General features: G+C 48.2%; 1 protein-coding gene across 1 annotated transcript in view; it reads right to left on the bottom strand.

Moving 5' to 3' along the window:
• Positions 1 to 22905, bottom strand: part of KIF20B (kinesin family member 20B) — a 401219-nt gene that overhangs the window by 249706 nt on the left and 128608 nt on the right. The window contains exon 13 of the mRNA XM_029610715.1: positions 9435 to 9713. Coding sequence (XP_029466575.1) covers positions 9435 to 9713 — 279 coding nt within the window. The remainder of the gene's footprint in view (positions 1 to 9434; positions 9714 to 22905) is intronic.

Raw genomic sequence — 22905 nt, 5'->3', positions numbered from 1 at the left:
CAGGAAGGAGGGTACAGTACGCAGCTGTATGAATTCCGGCGTGAATCTGAGGAACGGCTCCTGGCATGATAGTGCTTGAAGTTCGGATATTCGACGGGCTGGGCAGATTGCCACGAGGAACACAGTCTTCAAGGTCAGAAGCCGTAGGGACAGACCACGAGTTGGTCTGAACTAAGCTCCTGCTAGGAAGTCTAACACTAGATTGAGATTCCATAGGGGTATCGGACACTTTAGAGGTGGCCAAATGTGCTTGACCCCTTTTAAGAAGCGGGAGACATCTGGGTGGGCCGCTAGGCTGGTGCCATCCCCCCTGGATCTGAAGCTGGCCAGGGCAGCCCGTTGCACCTTGATGGAGTTGAGGGACAGCCCTTTGTTCACGCCGTCCTGCAGAAATTCCAGGATCATGGGGATTTTGACTGTCTGTGGAAGGATGTCGCGGTCCTCATACCAGGCTTCAAATATTCTCCATACTCATATCTGTTAAGGAGGTAGAGAACTTGTGCGCTCGGAGCAGTGTGTCAATCACTGGTCCTAAGTATCCACTCTGTCGGGCGAGAATCTCGTTGGGTCTTCGTGGAGAATCGGTCCTTGCTGGAGTAGATCCTTGTGTGGAGGTAGGCGTAGAGGGTTTCCCACCAGAAGTCTTCGCACCACGGTCTTCTTGGCGAGTCTGGGGCCACTAGAAGTACCAGCCCTCTGTGGTGTTCTATCTTGCGGATGATTCCGCCCAGCAGTGGCCAAGGAGGGAAGCATACAGTAGGTCCTCCTGAGACCAGGTCTGGACGAGGGTGTCGATTCCCCGGGGCAGCGGTTCCCATCTTCGGCTGAAGAACTTGGAAACCCGGGTGTTGGACCCGATTGCCAGAAGATCCATGGCTGGGGTTCCCTAGTGGTTCACTATCCGCTGGAAGGCTGCTGTAGACAGTGTCCATTCCCCTGGATCCAGACTCTCTGCTGAGGTAGTCTGCAGTGACGTTGTCTTTTCCAGCAATGTGGGACTGCTCGAGGATGGATTCTTGCCATCTGTCATTAGCATCCTTGAGTGAAGCTCCTCCCTCGACCGGTATGGTGGTGCACTTTGTGGTGGCACAGACCAGGGTGTCTACCTTGGGAAACCTCAGGAGTTCCTTCGTCGCGGGGTCCAAGGGGTAGAGCGCTTCTAGGGCTCGACCTCCCTTAAAGGTGGTCTCTGGAGCATCCCATTTCAGTCGATCAGTTGTATAGCCTATAGCATAGGGAAATGACGTGAGGTCTGGCGGAGCCCAGCCAGGAAAGGGCTCACCTTGGACTCTGCTGTGTTGCATGAGTCCGGGATGGCCAATGCCTTCAGACTTGTGGTTATGAGATCTGATAATTCGCGCTTCTTCCCAAAAGACGCGCATCAAGGTGCGATACGGTTCCGTTCCGGGAGGGAGGTCCCATTCTTCCAGGAGTTCTGATTCCTCCTCCGAATCATCTGTGTCCCCCCCTAAGGGGAGGTATTTGTCCGGGGGGGGTTCATCTGGTGGAGGCCGGGAGGAACCTGGAGAGGTTCTGGACTACTGGCACGTGTTGTGGTTGTGCCGCTGGTGGCCCTGTCTGTGCGTGGATGTAGGATTGCAGCTCAGCAAAGAATCCCAATGCGGTCCCAGGCAAAGTTGCCTGGGACCGCATTGGGTCCGACAGCACTCCCCAAGGGCCCCCACTGTGGAGGGGCCATTGGGAATAGAGAGGTCTGATGTAGACTCGCTGGTGGATCCGGAGTCCTCTACAGGCTGAGGGGGACTGTGTCTCGGCTCCCCCCAAGCTTCTTCGCATAGCAGACACAGGGTTGAGGTCACCTCGGGCTGCGCCACTCTCAGGTGGCATGCCGGGCAGAGGACTGGACCTTTAGCTGTCTTGGACGGTGGTACCATGATTTGTACGTGTATCCCGTACAGGTGCAAGTACCGGGAGGCCTGGTTATGCGTTCCAGGTGCGCAGGAAAGGAAGATGCGCTCGTGATTGTGCACGTGGGACTAGTTGTGCGCTTAGCACCCCTGAGCGTGCCGCTGTGCGCCCGGCCCCGATGTGCACGTCTCTGTGCGCTCAGCATAGATGCGCGCGCCGCTTTGTGTACAAGTACTTTGTGCGCCCAGCTGACCGCTGTGCGCACGGCTCGGTTGTGAGGATGATGCAGCGACCAGGGGAGGGAAGGCGCCGGCCCGTCGGGGGTCTCCACTTGGGAGGACCCTCTTGCCGGATCGGGGTCTAGACCGGATGGGGCTGCTCAACCCGAATGTACAGACGCTGGAGGGACGATCTGTGTGGCTGTCCGAGCCTCGGAGACCGGAGACTTAGAAAAAGTTTTCTACCTTACCTTGTCTCGGCCCTTCCCGGTCCTCTGCCAGGCAGGTCTCCGGATGCAGGGGAGAGGGAATTACCTTCATCCCGCACTCTGTTCTGCACCCTCTGCTTCTCAGCCGCTCCCTTTCCCGGGGCTAAGTCCACGCCGGGACCGAGGCTTGCTTCTGAGGGATCTCGGAAATCACCTCAGGAAACTCGACTAGGGGAGGGACCCTTTAGGTATCACCGCAGGAGAACGGGGCTCGTTTTGGAGGTAAGTTTTTGTTTCTTCTTTAAATTTGGAGTTTGATTTTCTAATGCTGTGCAAGCGTGTGTGAAGTCCCGAACTGCTATGGAGACGGAAAAAACTGGAGAGCAAAGCCTCGTGCTCAGGTGTATGTAGTGCTGACGTCAGAATGAAATCTGACTCAGTCTCCAACTGCTATCAGGAGCACACTATACACATTGGTCCTGAGTCCATCTGCTACATGCTAGGAAATGCCATTTTATTGACTGTTCCTAAAGTTTTTTGTTTGTTTTGTTTTAAGGTATTCTGGTCCCAAACATACCTGTAAAAAGGACTGCCACCCTTGAAACAACTTTATCCAAGAAGGGTGGAAAGATCTATACTAAACCCAGAGGGCGCTGGACTGGTGCCCACTGAGTTTTCCTCCCCTGCTGAAATTCAGTTAGAGGGGCCTCAAAACCAACAGATCCTTTTCCGGACCCATTCCCGCATCCAGGCTCAGCAAAAACCAGCTTGAGACAACTCTCCCTGAGCCTCTGAACAATTACCAAATCTCTACAAGAAACTCTTCATTTTTGGAATTCATGTTTTACTTCCATTTCCAATCTCCTTACGGACCTTTGTTTAATTCTTAATACTAATAAAACTGAATTCCTCCTCATTACCCATGATGGCAACTACCAACTCTCTAACTCTCACCCAATTTCACCATTTTCTCCCATGGTCAGAAACTTAGGAGTCATCATGGACAACCAACTCAATTTCAAAAGCTTCATCAGTAATACAGTGAAGGATTGCTTCTTCAAACTTCAAGTTCTAAAACGACTTAGACCCCTACTTCACCCCCGTGATTTCAGATCAGTTCTGCAAGCGATAATATTTTCAAAGATTGACTATTGCAATGCCCTTTTAATTGGTCTCCCAGCGATTTCCCTTAGACCTCTACAAATGCTACAGAATGCCACAGCTAGGATTCTGACAAAATCAAAGAAAAGGGACCACATCACTCCAATTCTAAAGAAACTCCACTGGCTCCCAATTAAATATAGAATTCTCTATAAAACTTGTTCTATCATTCACAAATCTATATATAAATCCTCCCCTCTTGACCTCAGGATTCCTTTACAACTATATTCTTCCTCCCGCCCGTTGAGAGCTGCCCAAAAAGGCTCTCTAAAAACACCTCCAATTAAATCATTTTCAAATAAAAGAGCCTTCTCTACAGTCGGCCCGAATCATTGGAACTCTCTCCCTTCAGAACTTAGACTTGAACAATGTCCAATTACTTTCAAAAAAGACTCAAGACTTGGATCTTCTCCCTAGCCTACGCCTAATTCGATCTTAATCCTTCCTACCCACTGATGCATATTTTCATGTTTTTCATTCCCAAACAACCACAGATAGCAGCTCATATTGCTCTTTTCTCATACAATCGCCTGTTACATGTTTTACTACCAGTCCTTTACTGTTCCTGTTATTTATAGGTTCTATGTCATTATGAGTTTAAATGTATAATATCCAAGTTCTGTCTTTCCTGTTCTCTGTAAGACTCAAGTTAGTAATTTCAATAGTTATATGTAAACCGAAGTGCTTAGTGATTTTGTCTCTAGAACCTCGGTATATAAAAAATGCTAAATAAATAAATAAATAAATATATACACACACATATATATATATATATACACATACATATAGATAGTAGCGTATGGATAAAAAGTCCATTAACAGCATGCTTACAACAAGTGATTGACAATTGTGCGTCCAATTGTGCATTTGTACAAGGCAAACTCATAGTATACCCAAGCACAGGAAGCTTACATGTACCGGTGTGTACTTCAGATGCTCAAAACCTGTATGCCCAACCACACAGATGCTCAGCCTGGATGTGCAAGGAAAGAGACAGACAGACAGAGGGCACTATTTCGCAGCAGACCTGCGCAGGAAAAAAAAAGCACGCAAACACTACCATGGAAACTCAAAGCCTTAGAACGGGACCTAGCACAAAAGGCTGCTCAACCCACTAAAATTGCTGCAACTCCCCACCTCCCACACAGAGGCGGAGGTGAACATCGTAACGGCCTGCAGAGGCTCGGAAATCAGAATAGGAGAAAGGGTAAGAGGAATCCCTAACATTATCTCTCTCTCATTTCCTTTTTTTCTTTCCTGAACTCAGCCCGTCCCAGCCGAAAACAGAATGTGTCTGGCTACAGCGGGAGGGGGCTAATGCCTTCTCCGCCGAGCTCTGCTTCCTGCACCTGCTAGCCTTTCAAGAGTTCTCTCCTGGCAGCTAAGTCCACACCAAGGCACTCAACTAAGGTAAGGATCATAAGATATCATCTCAGGAGAACGCGACTGAAGGAGGGACCATAAGGTATCACCTCAGGAGAAGCAGAGAGTACATTTTTTTTTTTTTTTAAACAAGCAATCCATTGTAGGGAAATGCACATCCATCTGCTGGAAATTGAGAATTCTGGGGGTTCGATGTCAGTACAGGGGTATATATACCATGACACGTCTCAATCTGCTGGTTACTTTTTGAAACAGGATACTGGGCCTGATGGACCCTTGGTCTATGCGCCGAAGGATCTTGCCTATCATCTGCCACGGAGGAAACACATACAGCAACACATCCACCGGCCAGGGGAGAACCAACGCGTCGACGCCGTCGGCTCCTCGCTCTCGACGCCGACTGTAAAACCGTGGAGCTTTCGCGTTGTGCCATGTGGCCATCAGATCCATGTGGGGCACCCCCCACTTCTTGCAGATGAGAAGAAAAGCATCGTCCACCAGTTCCCATTCCCCGGGGTCCAGGTGATGACAGCTGAGGAAATCCGCCTGGATATTGTTGACTCCGGCGATGTGAGACGCTGCGATGTTGCTGAGATGTTGCTCTGCCCAGGCCATCAAATGCTGCGCCTCTTCCGCCACCAGTGGACGTCTTGTCCCGCCTTGGCGATTGATGTAGGCGTTGTCCGACAACACCCGGACCGCCTTTCCCTGTACCAGCGGCAGAAAGGACTGCAGTCCCAGGCGAGCCGCTCTGGTCTCTAGTCGGTTGATGGACCACTGCGCTTGAGTCGCTGACCACCGGCCCTGTACTGACTTGCCTAGACAAACTGCTCCCCAGCCGGAGAGACTGGCATCCGTGGTCACCACCGTCCAGTTGAGAACTAGCAGGGACACTCCACAAGTCAGATGATCCGCATCTAGCCTCCAGTACAGGCTGGCCCTCGCCTGGACCGTGAGTGGCAGCGGCAAGTGGAACTCTTCCAACACCGGCTTCCAGCGGGATAGTAAGGACGATTGCAATGGTCATAGAAGAGCGAACGCCCAGGGGACCAACGCGAGTGTTGACGCCATAGAACCCAGCACCCGGAGATAATCACAGACTCGCGGTAGTCGAAGAGACAGTAACAGATGCACTTGGGACTGCAGTTTACGTACCCGTTCCTCGGATAGAAACACCTTGCCCCGTTTCGTGTCAAATAGGGCTCCCAGGTACTCCAAGGACTGGGTGGGCACCAGTTGACTCTTGCTGAAGTTGACGACCCAGCCCAGAGACTGCAAGAGCTGTAGGACCCTGGCCACTGCCAGACGATACTGACTCTCGGACTTGGCCCGAATCAACCAATCGTCCAGGTAGGGATGAACCAGGAATCCCTCCCATCTGAGCTGAGCCGCCACCACTACCATCACCTTCGTGAACGTGCGAGGAGCCGTAGCGAGTCCAAACTGAAGCGCCCGGAACTGGTAATGCCTTCCTAGGATGCAGAACCTGAGAAACCGTTGGAACGACGTCTGGATGCCCACATGGAGGTATGCCTCCGTAAGATCCAGGGAGGCCAGGAATTTGCCTGGCCGTACCGAGGCAATCACCGACCGAATGGTTTCCATCTTGAAGTGAGGAACGCGAAGGCATCTGTTTACCCCTTTCAGATCCAAAATCGGCCTGGACGTGCCGTCTTTCTGCGGAACGATGAAGTAAATGGAGTAACGGCCTTTGCCTTGCTGACTGGCCGGAACGGGGGAAATAGCTCCCAAGCTTTCCAAGCGCCGGATGGTTCCTAGCACCGCCGCTCTCTTCTCGGGACCCTTGCAGGGCGACACTAGAAACTTGTCCGACAGGGTGCGAGCAAAATCTAATGCGTAGCCATGTCTAATCATGTTGAGGACCCACTGGTCCGACGTTACGCTGGCCCATTCCTCGAAAAACAACGTCAACCGTGCCCCAACATTTGGAACGACAGCCTGGGGTTGCCGCGAAGGATGGGCCGGCCGCATCTCATTGCGAAGCCTTGGGGGCCCGTGCCCGACGGGCCTCCCCCTTGTCTACCAAAATGTTTCCCACGAAAAGACTGCAGCCACTGGATCGGGCCGAGGACGACCGATACGAGGGGCCGGAAGACCTTTGAGGACGCGACTTCTTGTTACCACGAAAGCGGGACCTATCGGTGAACGAGGACTGAGACCCGGCTCTGTCCTCGGGCAGTTTAAAAGCCCTGTTCTCCCCCAGGGAAACCATCAAATCATCCAACTCCTTCCTTGCCAAACAACAACTTTCCCTTAAACGGCAGTGCCCCAAGGTGAGCCTTGGAAGATCCGTCTGCCGCCCAGTTGCGGAGCCACAGTAGGCGACGCGCCGAGACGGCCGCAACCATGGATCGAGCTGACGTACGCAGGAGATCGTGGAGAGCATCTGCTCCATATGCTATCGCGGCCTCCAATCGATCCGCCTGCGATGCCTCCTCCGCAGACAGATCCGCATTTGCCTGGAGGACCTGGGCCCAGTGCAGGCTGGCCCGCATGGCGAAGTTAGTACAGATAGCGGCCCAGACCCCCAACGTGGACACTTCAAAAATCTTTTTAAGCTGCACCTCCAGCTTCCTGTCCTGTATGTCGCGGAGAGCAGTCGCCCCCGTGACCGGGATTGTTGACCTCTTCGTCACCGCCGACACAGCCGCGTCCACCTTCGGGAGCCGAAGCAGCTCCAGCGCATCCTCCGGCAGCGGGTAGAGTTTGTCCATGGCCTTGCTGACCTTCAATCCTAACTCCGGAGTATCCCATTCTCTGAACAGGATATCCGTCGACGAAAAATGGAAAGGGAAAGCTACTGCAGGCCCAGTGAGGCCTAGCAGGACCGGATCCATGTTGACTTCTTGCCTGGCTACCACCGGCGGATCCTCTATTCCCAGCTCCTGGAGAATGGCCGGAATAAGTGGGGACAGCTCCTCCCTGCGAAAAAGCCGCACCACTTTGGGGTCATCCCCCTCGACAGCCTGCGCTCCTTTGCCCCCACTGGGCTGGGAGGAACCATCCCGTCGTCCCCCCACGGGGGCTCCTCAGGGGAATCCGTATCCACATCAGAAGAAGACTCTGTGTCAGACTCCTGTGGGGCGCCACGTGGAGGCCGCTTTCCTCTGGATGGCGTTCGGGAGAACCCCGCGATCTCCCTAGCTTTCCTCCCGGAAGCTTTACCCCAGCTGCGCTTGTGGTCCCTGCATTTAAGCACTTTGCGCAATAGTAGAGCAAAATCGGCCGAAAAAGACCCTGAGCCCGAGGAATCCTCACTCGCGTCTCCAGGAGACCCGATTCCCCCCGGGGCGCCCCCCCGCAGGCCCTTGCTGCGGGGAAAGCGCGGGAGGGAGGCCGGCATCCCCAGCCGTCTCCCGCGCGATTTTGCAGCCGGTGCCCAAAATGGCGGCCACTCCCGCGCTAAGCGGGAATGGATCCGCTGGCCTGTCAGCAGGAGCACTACCACGCAGCGGCGACCGCAGCAGCCGGGATCGGCCCCCCCCCGACGTGCCCCGGACGGCCCCTCACCGCCCGGGACGCAGGAGACACAGAGGCCCTCCCTGGAGAGGCGCGCGCGCCGAGCCGCAGGCCCAGCAAGTCGACCCTCGCGGCATGCACCCGATCGCGGCACCAAGCAGGAACAGAGAAATAATTTAAATTAAATTTCTACCTCCACGGCGAACGGCGCCCCCCCCCGCCGCGAAACCCCGAGCGGAGACGCGAAGTAACAGAGAGCCGGCAGAGAAAAATGAGGCTTTTTTTCCCCCCCAACCTTTACCGCTGTCCACGGTCCTGGGGCCCTGCTCCAGAAGGGGTGAGTGAATCGGGCTCCCCGGTGTCACCCCCAACGCTGCCACTAGATCAGCCGGGTCCTCGACCCTAGCAGAGGCCTCAACCAGGGGGGGGGGAATGGTCCCCTCAGAACCTCCCAACCCCCCGGGAGGCAGGGCGGATGGGACTTCCCTCACAAGAACCAGGTAAAACAATAACAGTTTGAACACCACCTGGCAACAACTAAAAATCAAACTAAATTAACCCTGACTATCAGCACTCAGGGCAGGCAGAGGCTGTGACTGCACCTGCACCATCTACTGGAGACAGAGTAAGACTGAGGGGCTGTGACTGGCACATTGTCTATATGACTGAGTCCGACAGGTCTTGCTCTGTCTCCATCTACTGGTGCGGAGTCACAACCCAGGTGTCCTGGACTGATCCTGGTACCTACAGGGAACTTTAAAAAAATGTTACTAAAAGCTACTGCAATGGATTATAGAAAACATGAGCCATTTCTAAGAAAGATTCAGGATACTAGGACCTCTTATTGTTTAGACTCTTCAGATGTAAGTTTCTCTGGTTATATTCTGTGTACCAAAGACATATGCATTATATATATTCTCCAAAGTTTAATTCAATTCTTCATTCTATGACATGAGATGCTTTTTTAATCTGTAAAGCAAACCCTGCTGTTGCTTATGGATAAATGACTAATTGCAAACAAAAACTGAATATCCACTACACCTCCACAGAAACAGGTGTATGCGCACTTTATATGTCCCATCTGCAAAAACATTTAACTCATTATGATACCTACTTGATAGTCTTCCATTTTTAAGACAACATCATTTTCTTCTGTACTTGTCCCCTCTTCAGGGCAGTTTTCATTGTCATCATCCAACACCTCATCTGCACCATCATTGCTTTCATCTTCCAAGACATCTTCCAGTTGTGAATCCCAGTGAATAGTGGCTCTCTTCCTGGAAGCCCACATTTTATTGTCAGCATTGTTGATTATGAAAGACACATCTCTAGCAGATTTCTTCTGACAAAGGGGTACTGCTTGAGGTGGCTTTGAAGTGTCCAGAATGAGAACCTGTTTGGAAATCCATAGCAGTAATATTAAGCCGAATAAAAATGTCATAAGAAATTTAAAAAATGGCCAAGGCATTCTTTTTTAGGTTAATATTTTCATAGGCAACCAACCTTCTATAGCCTGGCCATACAGCAGTGATTCATGTCTTGGGTCTTGTTATAAATATCAGTGCTCTTGGTTTGAGTGTTTATATTGTGTATGTTAGCTTGTGACACACCTAGGGCCCTAGTTTAGGCTGCATATAAATCAAGTACAAATCTAAAGAATTAACAACCATGCAGGACAATATAAAAAAAAAAAAGACATGTCTGCTCTCTATCAAGACAGAAAACTACCATAATTTTCTGAATTTAATGTAACCAGCAAACTTTCACCTACAATGAAAAGATATAGCTTCATATCTAAATGTCCTAAATATTGAAAATTAACATTGTGTCCATCAATTTCCTTTATGGTATTTTAAAGTAGCTCCAATTTCCCTACCTTTAGCTGCATTTGAACATTTACACTATTTTGAAGCAGTTTGTAGAATTATTTACCCAGAAGAGCAGTGAAACTTCTGCACCTTTAGTTTGCACTTTCCACAATACCTAGAGTACCGCATAACAATCATGTTTGGTAACAATAAGAGAAGGAATAGTGCACTGAAGTACTACAACGAAATGGGAAAGATCATTTTGGTCAACAGCAATGTATGATAAAATTATTCTGTTGGAGGCGGAGAGAGAGAACCAACTTACCCTCGAGGAGGTATTTGCCTCTTAGTCTGCACGGGACTTTGATATTGCCTTCTTGACTTGTTTCGAGGGGAAAACCTGGGGGTAGACGCCATACTGCCCCGACAGAGGAGTACCCAATCAGCTGTGGATACGTCAGAGGGTGGAGCTGGAAGCGGAGGTAAAAGGGGCTCCCCTTCGGCTTGTCCCTTGAGGCGGAGAGAGAGAACCAACTTACCCTCGAGGAGGTATTTGCCTCTTAGTCTGCACGGTTTGATATTGCCTTCTTGACTTGTTTCGAGGGGAAAACCTGGGGGTAGACGCCATACTGCCCCGACGGAGGAGTACCCAATCAGCTGTGGATACGTCAGAGGGCGGAGCCAGAAGCGGAGGTAAAAGGGGCTCCCCTTCGGCGTGTAGCTGCCGAAGCCGCGCGCCTAAGGGGCGCGCGCGGCTTTGACCGGCTTCGACCGGATTCGCTGGATTCTCTGGAAGAATAACGTTTCGAAAGTCTGAGAGTATTGGACATATACTTGATCTCTGCTGACAAATCCTCAGGTAGGATTGGTTTACCTCTCTAGAGCCTCCTAAGAAAAGCATTGACTGTTAAAATAAGGTACCACTCGTATATCAGGACTCTATTTATTGCCTTTTAAGTTTACAATATGCCTCATACCAAGAGGAAGGCAAAGGTCAAGCCTTCTCCTGGTATAAATACAGATTCATTTCAGAGGACTGTTTCGGAGTGATTAAATTCACCCCTACATACCCCCATGGAGGGGGCCGCTATAGGGGAAGATATGGAGCGGAAACTTCCCCTATTGGCCGATGACATCACACTTAGTCCAGGGGCGCCTGAGACACCAAACCCGCCTGGTAAAAATGGGGATGGACCGCAAGAATTACCAAGCATTTCCCAACAGGCTCGAGAAAAACAAGATGAACTACAAGTATCAATTATATCCTCTGATTTGGGAAGTCCAGAGGTACAAGAGTTTATACCTAACCAGGGCAGTACACCCAAAAATGAGAAAAGATCGGAACAGAGATCATTACATCCATTACAAGAAAATAAGGAGAAGAGTGCCCACAAAATAATAATGAAACCTGGTACTATCACTATGGAGACTCTTTGGAATTATATTGCCAAACTTGATTCTTCAATTTTGAAGTTGGCTGATGTAGTACAAGAAACAAATGTAGTAGTGAAAAAATTCTGATGTATTAGAAGGTCAAAAAAACAGATTCTTACTATTGAAAAGAGGGTAGATCAGGTTGAAAAAATACAAAATTTACAAATTAAAGCTGAGGATGAAATTCAGAAAAAGATAGAGAGTTTAGAAAACTATACGCGAGCTCTGAATTTGAGGGTTATTAATTTTCCCAAATTGAGAAAATCAGTCCGGTAGAATTATTTAGATCATATGTAATTCAAGTGTTAAAATTACCAGAACAATGCTTACCTACTATAACGAAAGCTTTTTTTGTGAATATAAAGGTGATAGTTAAAGATGGTGAAAAAGTGTTAAATAATGAGGAAGTTATAGATAAGGGTCTGAATGAGCATAAGACAGAGGTAGAACCATCCTTGAATATATCAGAATTTTTTATGAAATCGCAAGAAGAAATACATATTGAAAATAGGGGTACAATGTTAGTAACCTTTGCCTTTACTACTGATATAGAGAATATTCTAAAGTATTTCTTTAGGAATAGAGAAAAATTGTTTTACGGGCAAAAGATCTGGATTTATCCAGATCTGGCCAGGTCCACACAAGTAAGGAGAAAAAGATTCTTAGCACTGAGGAAAAATGTAATTGATACTGGGGGACAATTCTTGCTAAAATATCCTTGCAGGTGTCTTGTGAAATTTAAAGGACAGAACTATCAGTTCACTAACTCTGAACATCTTAGAATACTGTTAGGGAATGAGGAGCAGGCAGTAAGTAAATAAAAAGGGGAGAAGCCTTATATTTTCAATATAGTATATTTCATTTGTTACCGCTCAGGATTAATACAATGCTTTTCTTATTGATATACAGATTATTGAAAAGGAGTATTAAGTCACATTGAAGTTTACTAGTGTTTTGTTTCATAAGCAATATTCTGTAATTCTTAAAGCAAGTGATACTTGTATGTATTATTTTTGAAAAGTGATAAATAAAGAATTAAAAAAAAAATTATTCTGTTACAAACATTTGAATGTTGGAATCTTTTTCTTCCCTATAAGGGATGATCTGTGCTTTTCTTCCTCAGGAGATCCTTAAAGCTCTCATATCACAAATATAGCGCTGCCCCTGGGTATTTACCAGTAAGTACAAACAGACCCCTGTAGAATTGCAAAAGACCAGCAGCCGGGGCGGGTAGGTAGCAACTGGCTAAGCGGTGCTCAGAGGTGTGTATATTCGTTTGCCTGGCACAGAAGTGGCAGAAGAAACAGCAGTGATACTTCCCATTGCTTCTTCTCCCACCCAGGACCAACTCAGTTTGAATGATGTCCCATACAGTTCAAAATACAAATTGGCTTTGAGCAGCAGAGGAGTGGCCCAAAGCACCACAATATGCATCTTCCTCCTGGTAGCCCAGATAACCACTGGGAAGATCAGCAGGGTGAAAGAAATGAATGGCAGACTGGGTAGTTAAGACAGGGGATAGGAAGGGCTGCAGATTCTGTACCAAGTGGGGGAAATGGTGTAAAAGGATTCTTCCTCCCACAAACCCAATCCTTCCTTTCCCTTCCCTCACGCCAAGAACATAAGAAATTGCCATGCTGGGTCAGACCAAGGGTCCCATCAAGCCCAGCATCCTGTTTCCAACAGAGGCCAAAACCAGGCCACAAGAACCTGGCAATTACCCAAACACTAAGAAGAATCCATGCTACTAATGCAATTAATAGCAGTGGCTATTCCATAAGTATAATTGATTAATAGCCATTAATGGACTTCTCCTCCAAGAACTTATCCAAACCTTTTTTGAACCCAGCTACACTAACTGCACTAACCACATCCTCTGGCAACAAATTCCAGAGCTTTATTGTGCGTTGAGTGAAAAACAATTTTCTCCTCCTCTCCGTCTCCCATCCCCATTATTCTCTACCCTGCATTGATCATTAAGACCCCTTTATATCCACCCAAAAATAAGCAGAGTTGCTTATCTATAACGGGTGTTTTCCAAGAACAGCAGGATGTTAGTCCTCACATGGGTGACATCAGTAGGAGCAGGCAGAAAAACATGTAAATTTCTAGAACTCTAACTTGCCACACTGGGCATGCCCTATACTATGCATCCACACAGGGTCCCACCACAGACTTCATGCAGAATTATATAAAAACAAAAATAGAAACCCAACTTTGCGGGCTGGCAGGCAGGGTTTTTGAGGACTAGGAGAAATTACTTGATAATTTTGGTTTCCTTCGTATAGGCAGATGGACTCAGGACCAATGGGTTATATGCTCCCCTGCTAGCAGATGGAGACAGAGTCAGGTTTCAAAGCAGACTTCACCTTAGATACACCCCTGCAGTGACCTCAGCCCTTCAGTATTCTCGTCAAAAGCCATTTTGAACATACTATTGAAAAAAATGATTAAAAACAGATAATAGTAACTGTACTCAACCAAACATGCTGAATCCCAACAAGATTATAGTTGCCCTGATTTAGGGATTGGGAGACAGCTTACCCATAACCTCTTGGAATCTATATTCACTTCACGGACGATTCCTTGGCACTATTCCTGAGCAGCCTTGAGCGGATGCTGAGTCCATCCATCTACACTAAGGAAAACAAAATTATCGGTTAAGTAATTTCTCCACTTCCTGGCTTGTAACCAGATAGACTCAGGACCAACAGGATGTACATGAGCTACCCCCAATCGGGGTGGGAAGCTGCCCACGGTTCGGTTAGCACCACCCTTGCAAAGGCTGCGCCTTCTCTGGCCTGAACGTCCAAGGCAATAGAACCTGGAGGTGGTGTGCAAGGAGGACCATGTCACCACTCGGCAGATGTCGACGAGAGACAGCAGCTTAGCTTCCACCCATGACACTGCTTGAGCCCTAGTGGAATGAGCTTTAACTTGAAAGGGTAATGGCATTCCTGCCTCTACATAAGCTCCCGTGACCACCTCCTTGATCCAGCAAGCTATGGTAGCCAGCAAAGCTGATTCGCCCTGTCTCCTTCCACCATGAAGAACAAGCAAGCAGTCCGTCTTGTGCACCGGTTCTGAAAGTTCCGGATACCACATTAAAAACCTACTGATGTTTAAATGGCAGAGGAGGTATTCTTCCATGTCCTTGTGCCTATCTAGGGACGGCAACAAAATGGACTGATTCACATGAAACTCCGAGACTACCTTGGGAAAGAAGGGATGGAACCATACAAAATTGTAATGCACCTAGGGTCATCCAGAGGAATGGTTCCAGACATGACAATGCCTGTAGTTCAGAGATATGACTAGCCAAGCATATCACCACCAGGTACACCGTTTTCAGGGTTAACAGGCGTAACGACAGACTGCGCAGCAACCGAAAGAAGGGCCATGCTAAGAACTCCAATACTAGATTAAGACTCAAGGAAACTGGCCACCATAGGGATGGCCGGAAGTGCTTTACCCCTTTTAGAAAATCCGGGCCATGCCCAGATGTGGCGACAGGTGGATTCCATTCACATCGCCTCAAACAGGAGAGCAGCTACCTGGTCTTCAAGGAGTTAAGGGACAACCCTTTATTCAAGCCGTCCAGTAAATTACAGAACCAGAAGGATTTTGGCCGAGGGGCAACACAGTGTTCCTCGCACCAGGCCTCGAATACTCTCCAGACCCGCACAAAAGCTAAGGACGTCAAGAACTTCCACGTGCGGAGCAAGTTGGCAATTACTGCCATCGAATAGCCAAGCTTCATGGGGCTCTCTCAAGGACCAAACCCGTAAGACAGAGACAGATCCTCATGAAGGACCGGACCTTGCTGGAGCAGGTCCCTGTGTGGTGGGAGGCACAGGGTGGTCTCCACCAGAAGTTGCCACATATCTGCATACCACAGGCGCTTGGGTTAATCTGGAGCCACTAGAAGGACTTCTGTGGCACTCGATACTGCAAATGACCCTACCCAGCAGGGAAGGCATATAGTATGTTCAAACCTGGCCAGAAAAGGACTAAGGCGTTGATCCCCGAGGACAGCTGATCTCTTCCGCAACTGAAGAATCAGAAAACCTTTGCATTGTGAGATGCGGCCAGCAGTTTGATGGACAGAAGACCCCAGCAATCTACCAGCAGCTGAAAGGCTCTGGCTGACAATGCCCATTCTCCTGGTTCCAGACTCCCCCTGCTTAGAAAGTCTTCTCTGATGTCTTTTCCTGTGACATGGGAGGCAGAAACTCTGTAGAGTCAATAAGGAGATCTATCTCCAGAGACACGTGCTGGCTCTTGGTTCCTCCCTAGCGGTTGATGCAGGCTTCCATTGTTGCGTTGTCAGACATCACGCGGACCGCCTGACCCTGGAGTAAGTGGCTGAACTGCAGACACACCAATCTGACCGCCCGGGCTTCCAGGCGGTTTATGTTCCAGAGCACTTCTTCCTTGATCCAACGTCCCTGGGCCATCAGTTCCCGACAGTGAGCTCCCCAACCCCCGGAGGCTCGTGTTTGTCGTGAGGACCAGCCAGTGCAGTAGGGACAGGTATACACACTTGCCCAGGTGAGCTTCCTGAAGCCAACACTAGAGCCGAGAACATACTTCCATCAGTAAGTGGAGGCGAATCAAATGGTCTTGACAGTGGGTTCCAACGTGACAGCAGGGAGCAATGAAGTGGCCGCATGTGTGCCCTTGCTCACGGTACTACCTACAGGGTTGACACCATCAGAGGATTTGAAAAGAGTTCCACACCTTGGGGCGTATCGTGTTAGTCAACCTACGCACCTGGGATATCAATTTCCTTATCCGCAAAGGCAGGAGAAAGACGTTGCCCTGCTTGGTGTCCAACTGGACTCCCAGATATTCCAAGGACTAGGAGGGCTTGAGTCTGCTTTTATCCATATTTACGACCCAACCAAGTTCCTGAAGCAGAGACATCACCCTGCTGGTCACCTAGAGATTCTCTTCTCATGACTTCACCCGGATCAACCAGTCATCCAAGTACAGGTGCACCAAGATTCCTTCTTTCCTCAATGCCACCTCTACAACCACTATAAATTTTAGAAAAATGTTCTGGGGGCAGTAGCCAGGCTGAAGGGCACTGCCTGGAACGAATAACTATGGTCCAGTACCACAAAAAGTAGGAAATGCTGATGTTCTTGCCGGACTGGAATATGAAGGTAAGCCTCTGAGAGGTTAGGAACTCTCCCGGTTGTACAGCCATTATTCATGAAGCGCAGAGTTTCCATGTAGAAATGAGTTACACCCATAGATGTCTGTTGACTCGAGGTCCAGAATGGGTCGAAAGGAACCCTCCTTCTTGGGTAAGATGAAACAGATGGAATAACGTCCAGTATTTGACTGGGGTGCAGGTACTGGAATTATAGCCTTCAATTTGAGGATCCTTATCAAGTTAGACTCAACTACCGGCTTCTTATGCTGGGAGTGGCAAGGAGACATTATGAACATGTCCCGAGGAGTGCTGCGAAACTCCAGTGCGTTATCCTTCTCGTATGACATCCAGTACCCATTTGTGTGACGTGATCGTGACCCACCGCTGGTTGAAGAGGGATAGTCAACCCCCTATCTCCTCGTTTGATGGATGGGTTGGCAAAACTTTATTGGGTAGTTCGGGCCAAACCTGAACCCAAACCTACCCCTCTCTTGGGCTTTCTGCTCCAAAAGGACAGAGACCTCCCCTCGAGGACTGAGAACTCTGAAATGCTGAGCTTCTGTAGTGAGGAAGTGTTGAGCACCCCTGGATGGACCTACCATAGGTGAGGAGCACTGTGACTGTTCTCTCTTATCTTCGATTAGCTGGGGCACTGGAGATTCACCCCACTTACTGGCCAGCTTTTTCAATTCGCTTCTGAAGAGGAGTGATCCCTTGAAGGGCATCTTTGTGAGGTCTGCCTTAAAGTTTGCATCCTCTGCCCAATTTCGCAGCCATAGTGTCTTCTGGCTACTATCACTGAGGCCACTCCTCTGGCCGAGGTACAGACTAGGTCATAGCCCTCGTCAGCCAAAAAGGTAGTGAAAGGCTCCATAGCTTCTCTGGAATATGCCCCCGAGTCAACCACCTCTCTAAAGAGGAGCAGGCATGAGTGAGCCACCAGGGCACAAAAGGAAGCAATCCGTTAAGGTCATTGCTGTCGCATCAAAGGCTTACTTAAGGATGGACTCCATTCACCTATCATGCGCATCCTTTAAGACCGCTCCTCTCTTCACTGGGATAGGTCGCTTCGAAATAGCACAGACCAGCGCATCCATTTTCAGGAAGTGAAGGCATTCTCTTGCTGACGAATCCAGTGGGTATAGAGCTTCTAATGCTCAACCACCTTTAAAACTCGCTTCAGGGGTTTCCCATTCCATGTCAATCAACTCCTGGACGGCTTCCAGTACTGGAAAATAGCAAGAGGCTTTCCGTAGACACACCAGAATGGGATTCTTCATAGATTCCATCGTGGAGTCTGACCCAGGAACTCCCAGTGACTTCAGAGTCTGGGAAACCAGGGCAGGCAACTCATTTCTTTGGAAAAAATGTAACATGGTCCGATATAGCTTTAAACCTGGGGGGGGATTTCTCCATATTCCAAGGAATTTGGATTCTCTTTGTCCGTGCTGTCTGAGTCCCTGCCAGGAAACACCCTTGATGAGGCGAGGCATGTCTTGAGGTCTACCGATAGGGCTAGGACAGGGAGGCCTTCCCAGCTGTGGTTTCGTCCAGACAGGGGCAAGTGAAGTAGACTGTGCCTATACGAAGGCTTGAAGGCCGTGAGAAAATTCCACCCAAGAGAAGGCTGCCGGGTCTATACCTAGCCCAAGAAGAACTGGAGTAGGTGCCTCTGAATTTCCCTCTCCTACGGAAGACCCAGATCCAGGATTATTCAGATCCTGGGTGCTTCCGGTTAAAGTTGTGGCTGACCCATCCTTAGACTGGGAAGAACCAGGCTTGGTAAAGTCTGGGGAGGTCAACACTCCTTGGGCCTCCTCATGGTACTGACATAAGAATCCAGGTCAGACTGAGTAGCCTAATATGACAAGCAGCACAGAGAGAATGGCGCTTATGTTTCCTTGCCACCAGAGCCAACAGTTGTGAATTCAGCAGGTTCACGCTTGAAGACTTTTGTGCGAACAGATTTTGGGCACTAAGTGGGCACTGGCAAGGTGCATGCACAGCCGATGTGCTCGGGAATTCTGTGCCTAAGTAGTTTTCCGCGCAGAGTCTGCACACACCGCACATACAGACGCTGTACGGAGGGCAATGCAAGGCGCACAAAACCATGCACGAGATGGCACCGAAGCAGCCTACCACGCAGTATGCCGACTAAGCCTGAAGTGGCGCCTAGCCCACTAGCGCCACTTCAGGCTTAGTCGGCATACTGCGTGGTAGGCTGCTTCGGTGCCATCTCGTGCATGGTTTTGTGCGCCTTGCATTGCCCTCCGTACAGCGTCTGTATGTGCGGTGTGTGCAGACTCTGCGCGGAAAACTACTTAGGCACAGAATTCCCGAGCACATCGGCTGTGCATGCACCTTGCCAGTGCCCACTTAGTGCCCAAAATCTGTTCGCACAAAAGGGGGCATCCCGCGCGGATGCCCCCTTTACAGCAATGGATCGGGGAAAGTCAGTACGGCGAGCCCAGCAAGGAGACCAGAGGAAGTCTTACCGAAACCTCTCCAACATCTCTGAACGGGAAAAATATATATTTTTTTTTTTTTAAACTTACCTGGGCCTCAGCGCTTATCAGCTGAGTATAGGTATGGTCTCCGGCTGCGGGAGGAAAGGGCTTTGGCTGTCACAGCCAGGCCTAGCTTACTGCACCCGCTGCCTTTCAGCTGCTTCAGCAGCAAAGTCCACACCAAGAACCAGCTACCGGAACCAAGGTGCACTTCTGAGGGATCTCTGAAATCACCTCAGGAATTTTCAATTGGGGAGGGACCTATAGGTATCACCCCAGGACAGCAGGGTTCAATCTCTCTCCACTTTAAAGGGAAATGTTCTTCTTCTAAAGAAAATGGCAATCCTGATAGGGAAAGCATGTCCACACCTACTAGGAGACTGAGGAATACTGAAAGTCTGAGGTCACTGCAGGGGGTGTATCTAAGGTGACATCAGCTTTGAAACCTAACTCTGTATCTATCCATCTGCTAGCAGGGGTGCACATAATCCATTGGTCCTAAGTCCATCTAGCTACACACTAGGAAACATCCTCTTCTCCTCGGAGAACACCTATTACAGATTTTTCTAACTCTTGCTGCATAAATCTACTGCGAGCATAATACATGAAGCAAAATTAGCAATTTGTCTAGGCAGATTAAGAGATGCTCTTAAATATATTGTAATGATGCATTAGATTATATTGAAGAACTAAATATGTATGATAAAGCCTCACCTACCTATTTATCTTCTAAACTGTTTGAATACGAAACATCCAATTGTTTTCATAGTGATATTATCTACATTTCTGGCCAGTGCTTTCCTCACAAGCCATTCAGCAGAAGGGAAATTTCAGATGAGAAAAAATATTTTTCACTTTTCCAAAAGCATGAATAATGGAGAAATTACTTACCTGATAATTTCGTTTTCCTTAGTGTAGACAGATGGACTCAGGACCAATGGGTATAGTATGCTCCTGATAGCAGTTGATGACCGAGTCAGATTTCAATCTGACGTCCGCACCAGTACCTATACCCGTGCAGGAAGCTCTGCTCTTCAGTATTCTCCTCGAAAAGCAATTGTGGATATATGAGTGTCTGGATAATTTGATTAACTTTGTTTAACTTGAATAACTTGATAAACATGATTAACTTGAACTGGTTGATTTGATTTTTTATTTATGCATTTCCAAATAATATATATAAACCAAACATTCATGAGTACTCCTGGAGAATTAAACAAATTAAATTAAACATTCAATATTACCAAATTTAAACAATTTTCACTAGCACTCATATTAATCAATAAGGTAATTCTCATAAAGTTATAATTATAATAGAGCAATGACAGAGGAAAACCTGGTAGAAATTGTTTCTGCCAGGGAACAACTGAAAAATGAGCTATACAGGTATCAACTTAATTCGGTTCTAGCACTTCAGTCATACTTTCTTAGGGATATGAATCTAGGAACACCCTAAGCTGTGAGACTTCAAAGAATACAAATTTCTTCTGCTGTATTACAATTTCGCATTTACAGGGAAATTTTAAAAGCATTTTCCCACCTTTAGCTTCAACCTCTGCTCTTAGTCCAAGAAACCTTTTCCTTTTATCTTGAGTTTGTTTTGATAGATCTGGGTAAATCCAAATTCTACTGCCATGGAAAGATAGTATTTTTCATATAAGATTTAAAAACTAAATCTCTATCCATGGCAAACGAGAACGACACATGTAAAACAGATCTTTTTGTAATTACAGTATCAACATTGGACTCTATTATCTCAGTTAAATTCAAAGTATTTTGAGCATCGGTATTAGCTAATGTGGGTACTCCTTTTGGAGTTACATAGTAAATTTTTAGAGACAGTGGGGATAGTAGATTGGGGAATCTTCAGGATTTCTATAAGATATTCCTTAAACATTTCATATGGCGATATTAAATCGAGTTTTGGAAAGTTTATTACTCTAAGGTTTAGATATTTAAATGTATTCTCCAAAACTTCTAATTTCCTATCGTATATTATTTCTGCACGTGCAAATTTCTGCTGCCAAACTTCTAAGTTACCCAATCTCTTATCAATTTGTTGAGTTTTAATGTCCACGTTTGACATAGATCTTTCCAAATTCTCAAATCGTTTATTAGAATCCATTGTTATTCTAGAAAGATTAACCACTGCTACCTCCAAAGCTTTTATAGCATCCCATAAATTGTCCATGGTAATCCCAGCTGGTTTATCCAAATGCAATATATCACCCTCCGGGGTTCTTGGTTCATTTCTCCCCATTGTAGCTGAAGTTCCCTCCCCCATCTCTGAAGGACCATTATGAACTTTTAACAAATCAGAGGTAATCTGCAAGGGTGGGGGAGGGGTGCTTGGAGCCCCGGGACTCAATGATGTTTCGGTCAAGGAGGGGGACAGCTGCTCAATGCCCTCTCCAGCGACCTGTATCACCGGTTCTATACCTGTTACAGAGGGAAAAAAGGTAGGTATCCAAGGCTGTAAGGCATTAGGTATAGGAGAAGATGCAGACATCTCCCTAACCTTTGCCTTTCGTTTTGTGTGAGGCATTGAGTCTTGAAGAAATTACTAAACGCCTCAGTACTACCCTTCTGACCCAAACTCAAACAGTTCAATATAACTTTATGGGTGGAGGCTTCAGAGAGAGAGAGAGAGAGAGAGTATCAATATCCCGCTCGGTTAAATAAAAAATTCAGGTATTTACCTTAGTTATCAACTAATCAGCTGTTTTGGAAAACCAAAGGTGCACGCGGCTCCAGCAACGCACCAGTAACGTCGACGCGCCGCAGGATGTCAGATTTTATTCACTGGGAGGCCCCGCCGCCGTGACGTCAGCTCCCGGAAGTCCTCTCGATCGTCCCCCTGCTCGAACCGGGCTGGAAAGAGCTCAAGGCAAACTCCAAATGTAGAGGAAATAAAGTTTGAGGTAATAGGCTCCACGGGCAGCGATCCCTCTCACCTCAACCTCCGAACTGGTTGATTTGGACTATAGCTGGAGTCTGCCAGCGCCCTCAGCCGAGAAACGCCAACACCCAGTAACTACAGGTGTCCTAGCTGAAGGGAAGCATGGCTTACCCGTGCTAGTCTTGCTCTCGGGAGTTGTCCCCGAGGTTTTCGTGTATGGCAGCGGCCGTGGCCGGGATACTGAGTCCATCTGTCTACACTAAGAAAAACGAAATTATCAGGTAAGCAATTTCTCCATTTCCTAGCGTGTAGCAGATGAACTCAGGACCAATGGGATGTACAAAAGCTACTCCCGAACCGGGTGGGATGCTGCCCGTGGTCCACTTAGTACTGCCCTTGCGAATGCTGTGTCCTCCAGAGCTTGAACATCCAGGCGGTAGAACCTGGAGAAGGTGTGAATGGAGGACCATGTAGCCGCCTGACAGATCTCGGTGGGTGACAGCATCTTGGTTTCCACCCAGGACACTGCCTGGGCTCTAGTGGAGTGGGCCTTGACTTGTAGCGGTGGAGGCTTGCCAGCCTCTACGTAGGCCGCCTTGATTACTTCTTTGATCCAGCGGGCTATGGTTGCCCACAAGGCTGCTTCCCCTTGTTTCTTCCCGCTACGAAGGACGAATAGGTGGTCCGTTTTTTGTACGGATTCCGACCTTTCCTCATACGGATTTTCCCTTCCTCCAGGGAGTCTTGATCCTCATCCGAGGTGTCAGTGTCCCCTA

The sequence above is a fragment of the Rhinatrema bivittatum genome, chromosome 7, assembly GCF_901001135.1.
Source record: "Rhinatrema bivittatum chromosome 7, aRhiBiv1.1, whole genome shotgun sequence".
Classification (NCBI taxonomy): Eukaryota; Metazoa; Chordata; class Amphibia; order Gymnophiona; family Rhinatrematidae; genus Rhinatrema; species Rhinatrema bivittatum.
The sequence above is the reverse complement of the archived record's forward strand: the minus strand, read 5'-3'. Positions and strand labels throughout refer to the sequence as shown.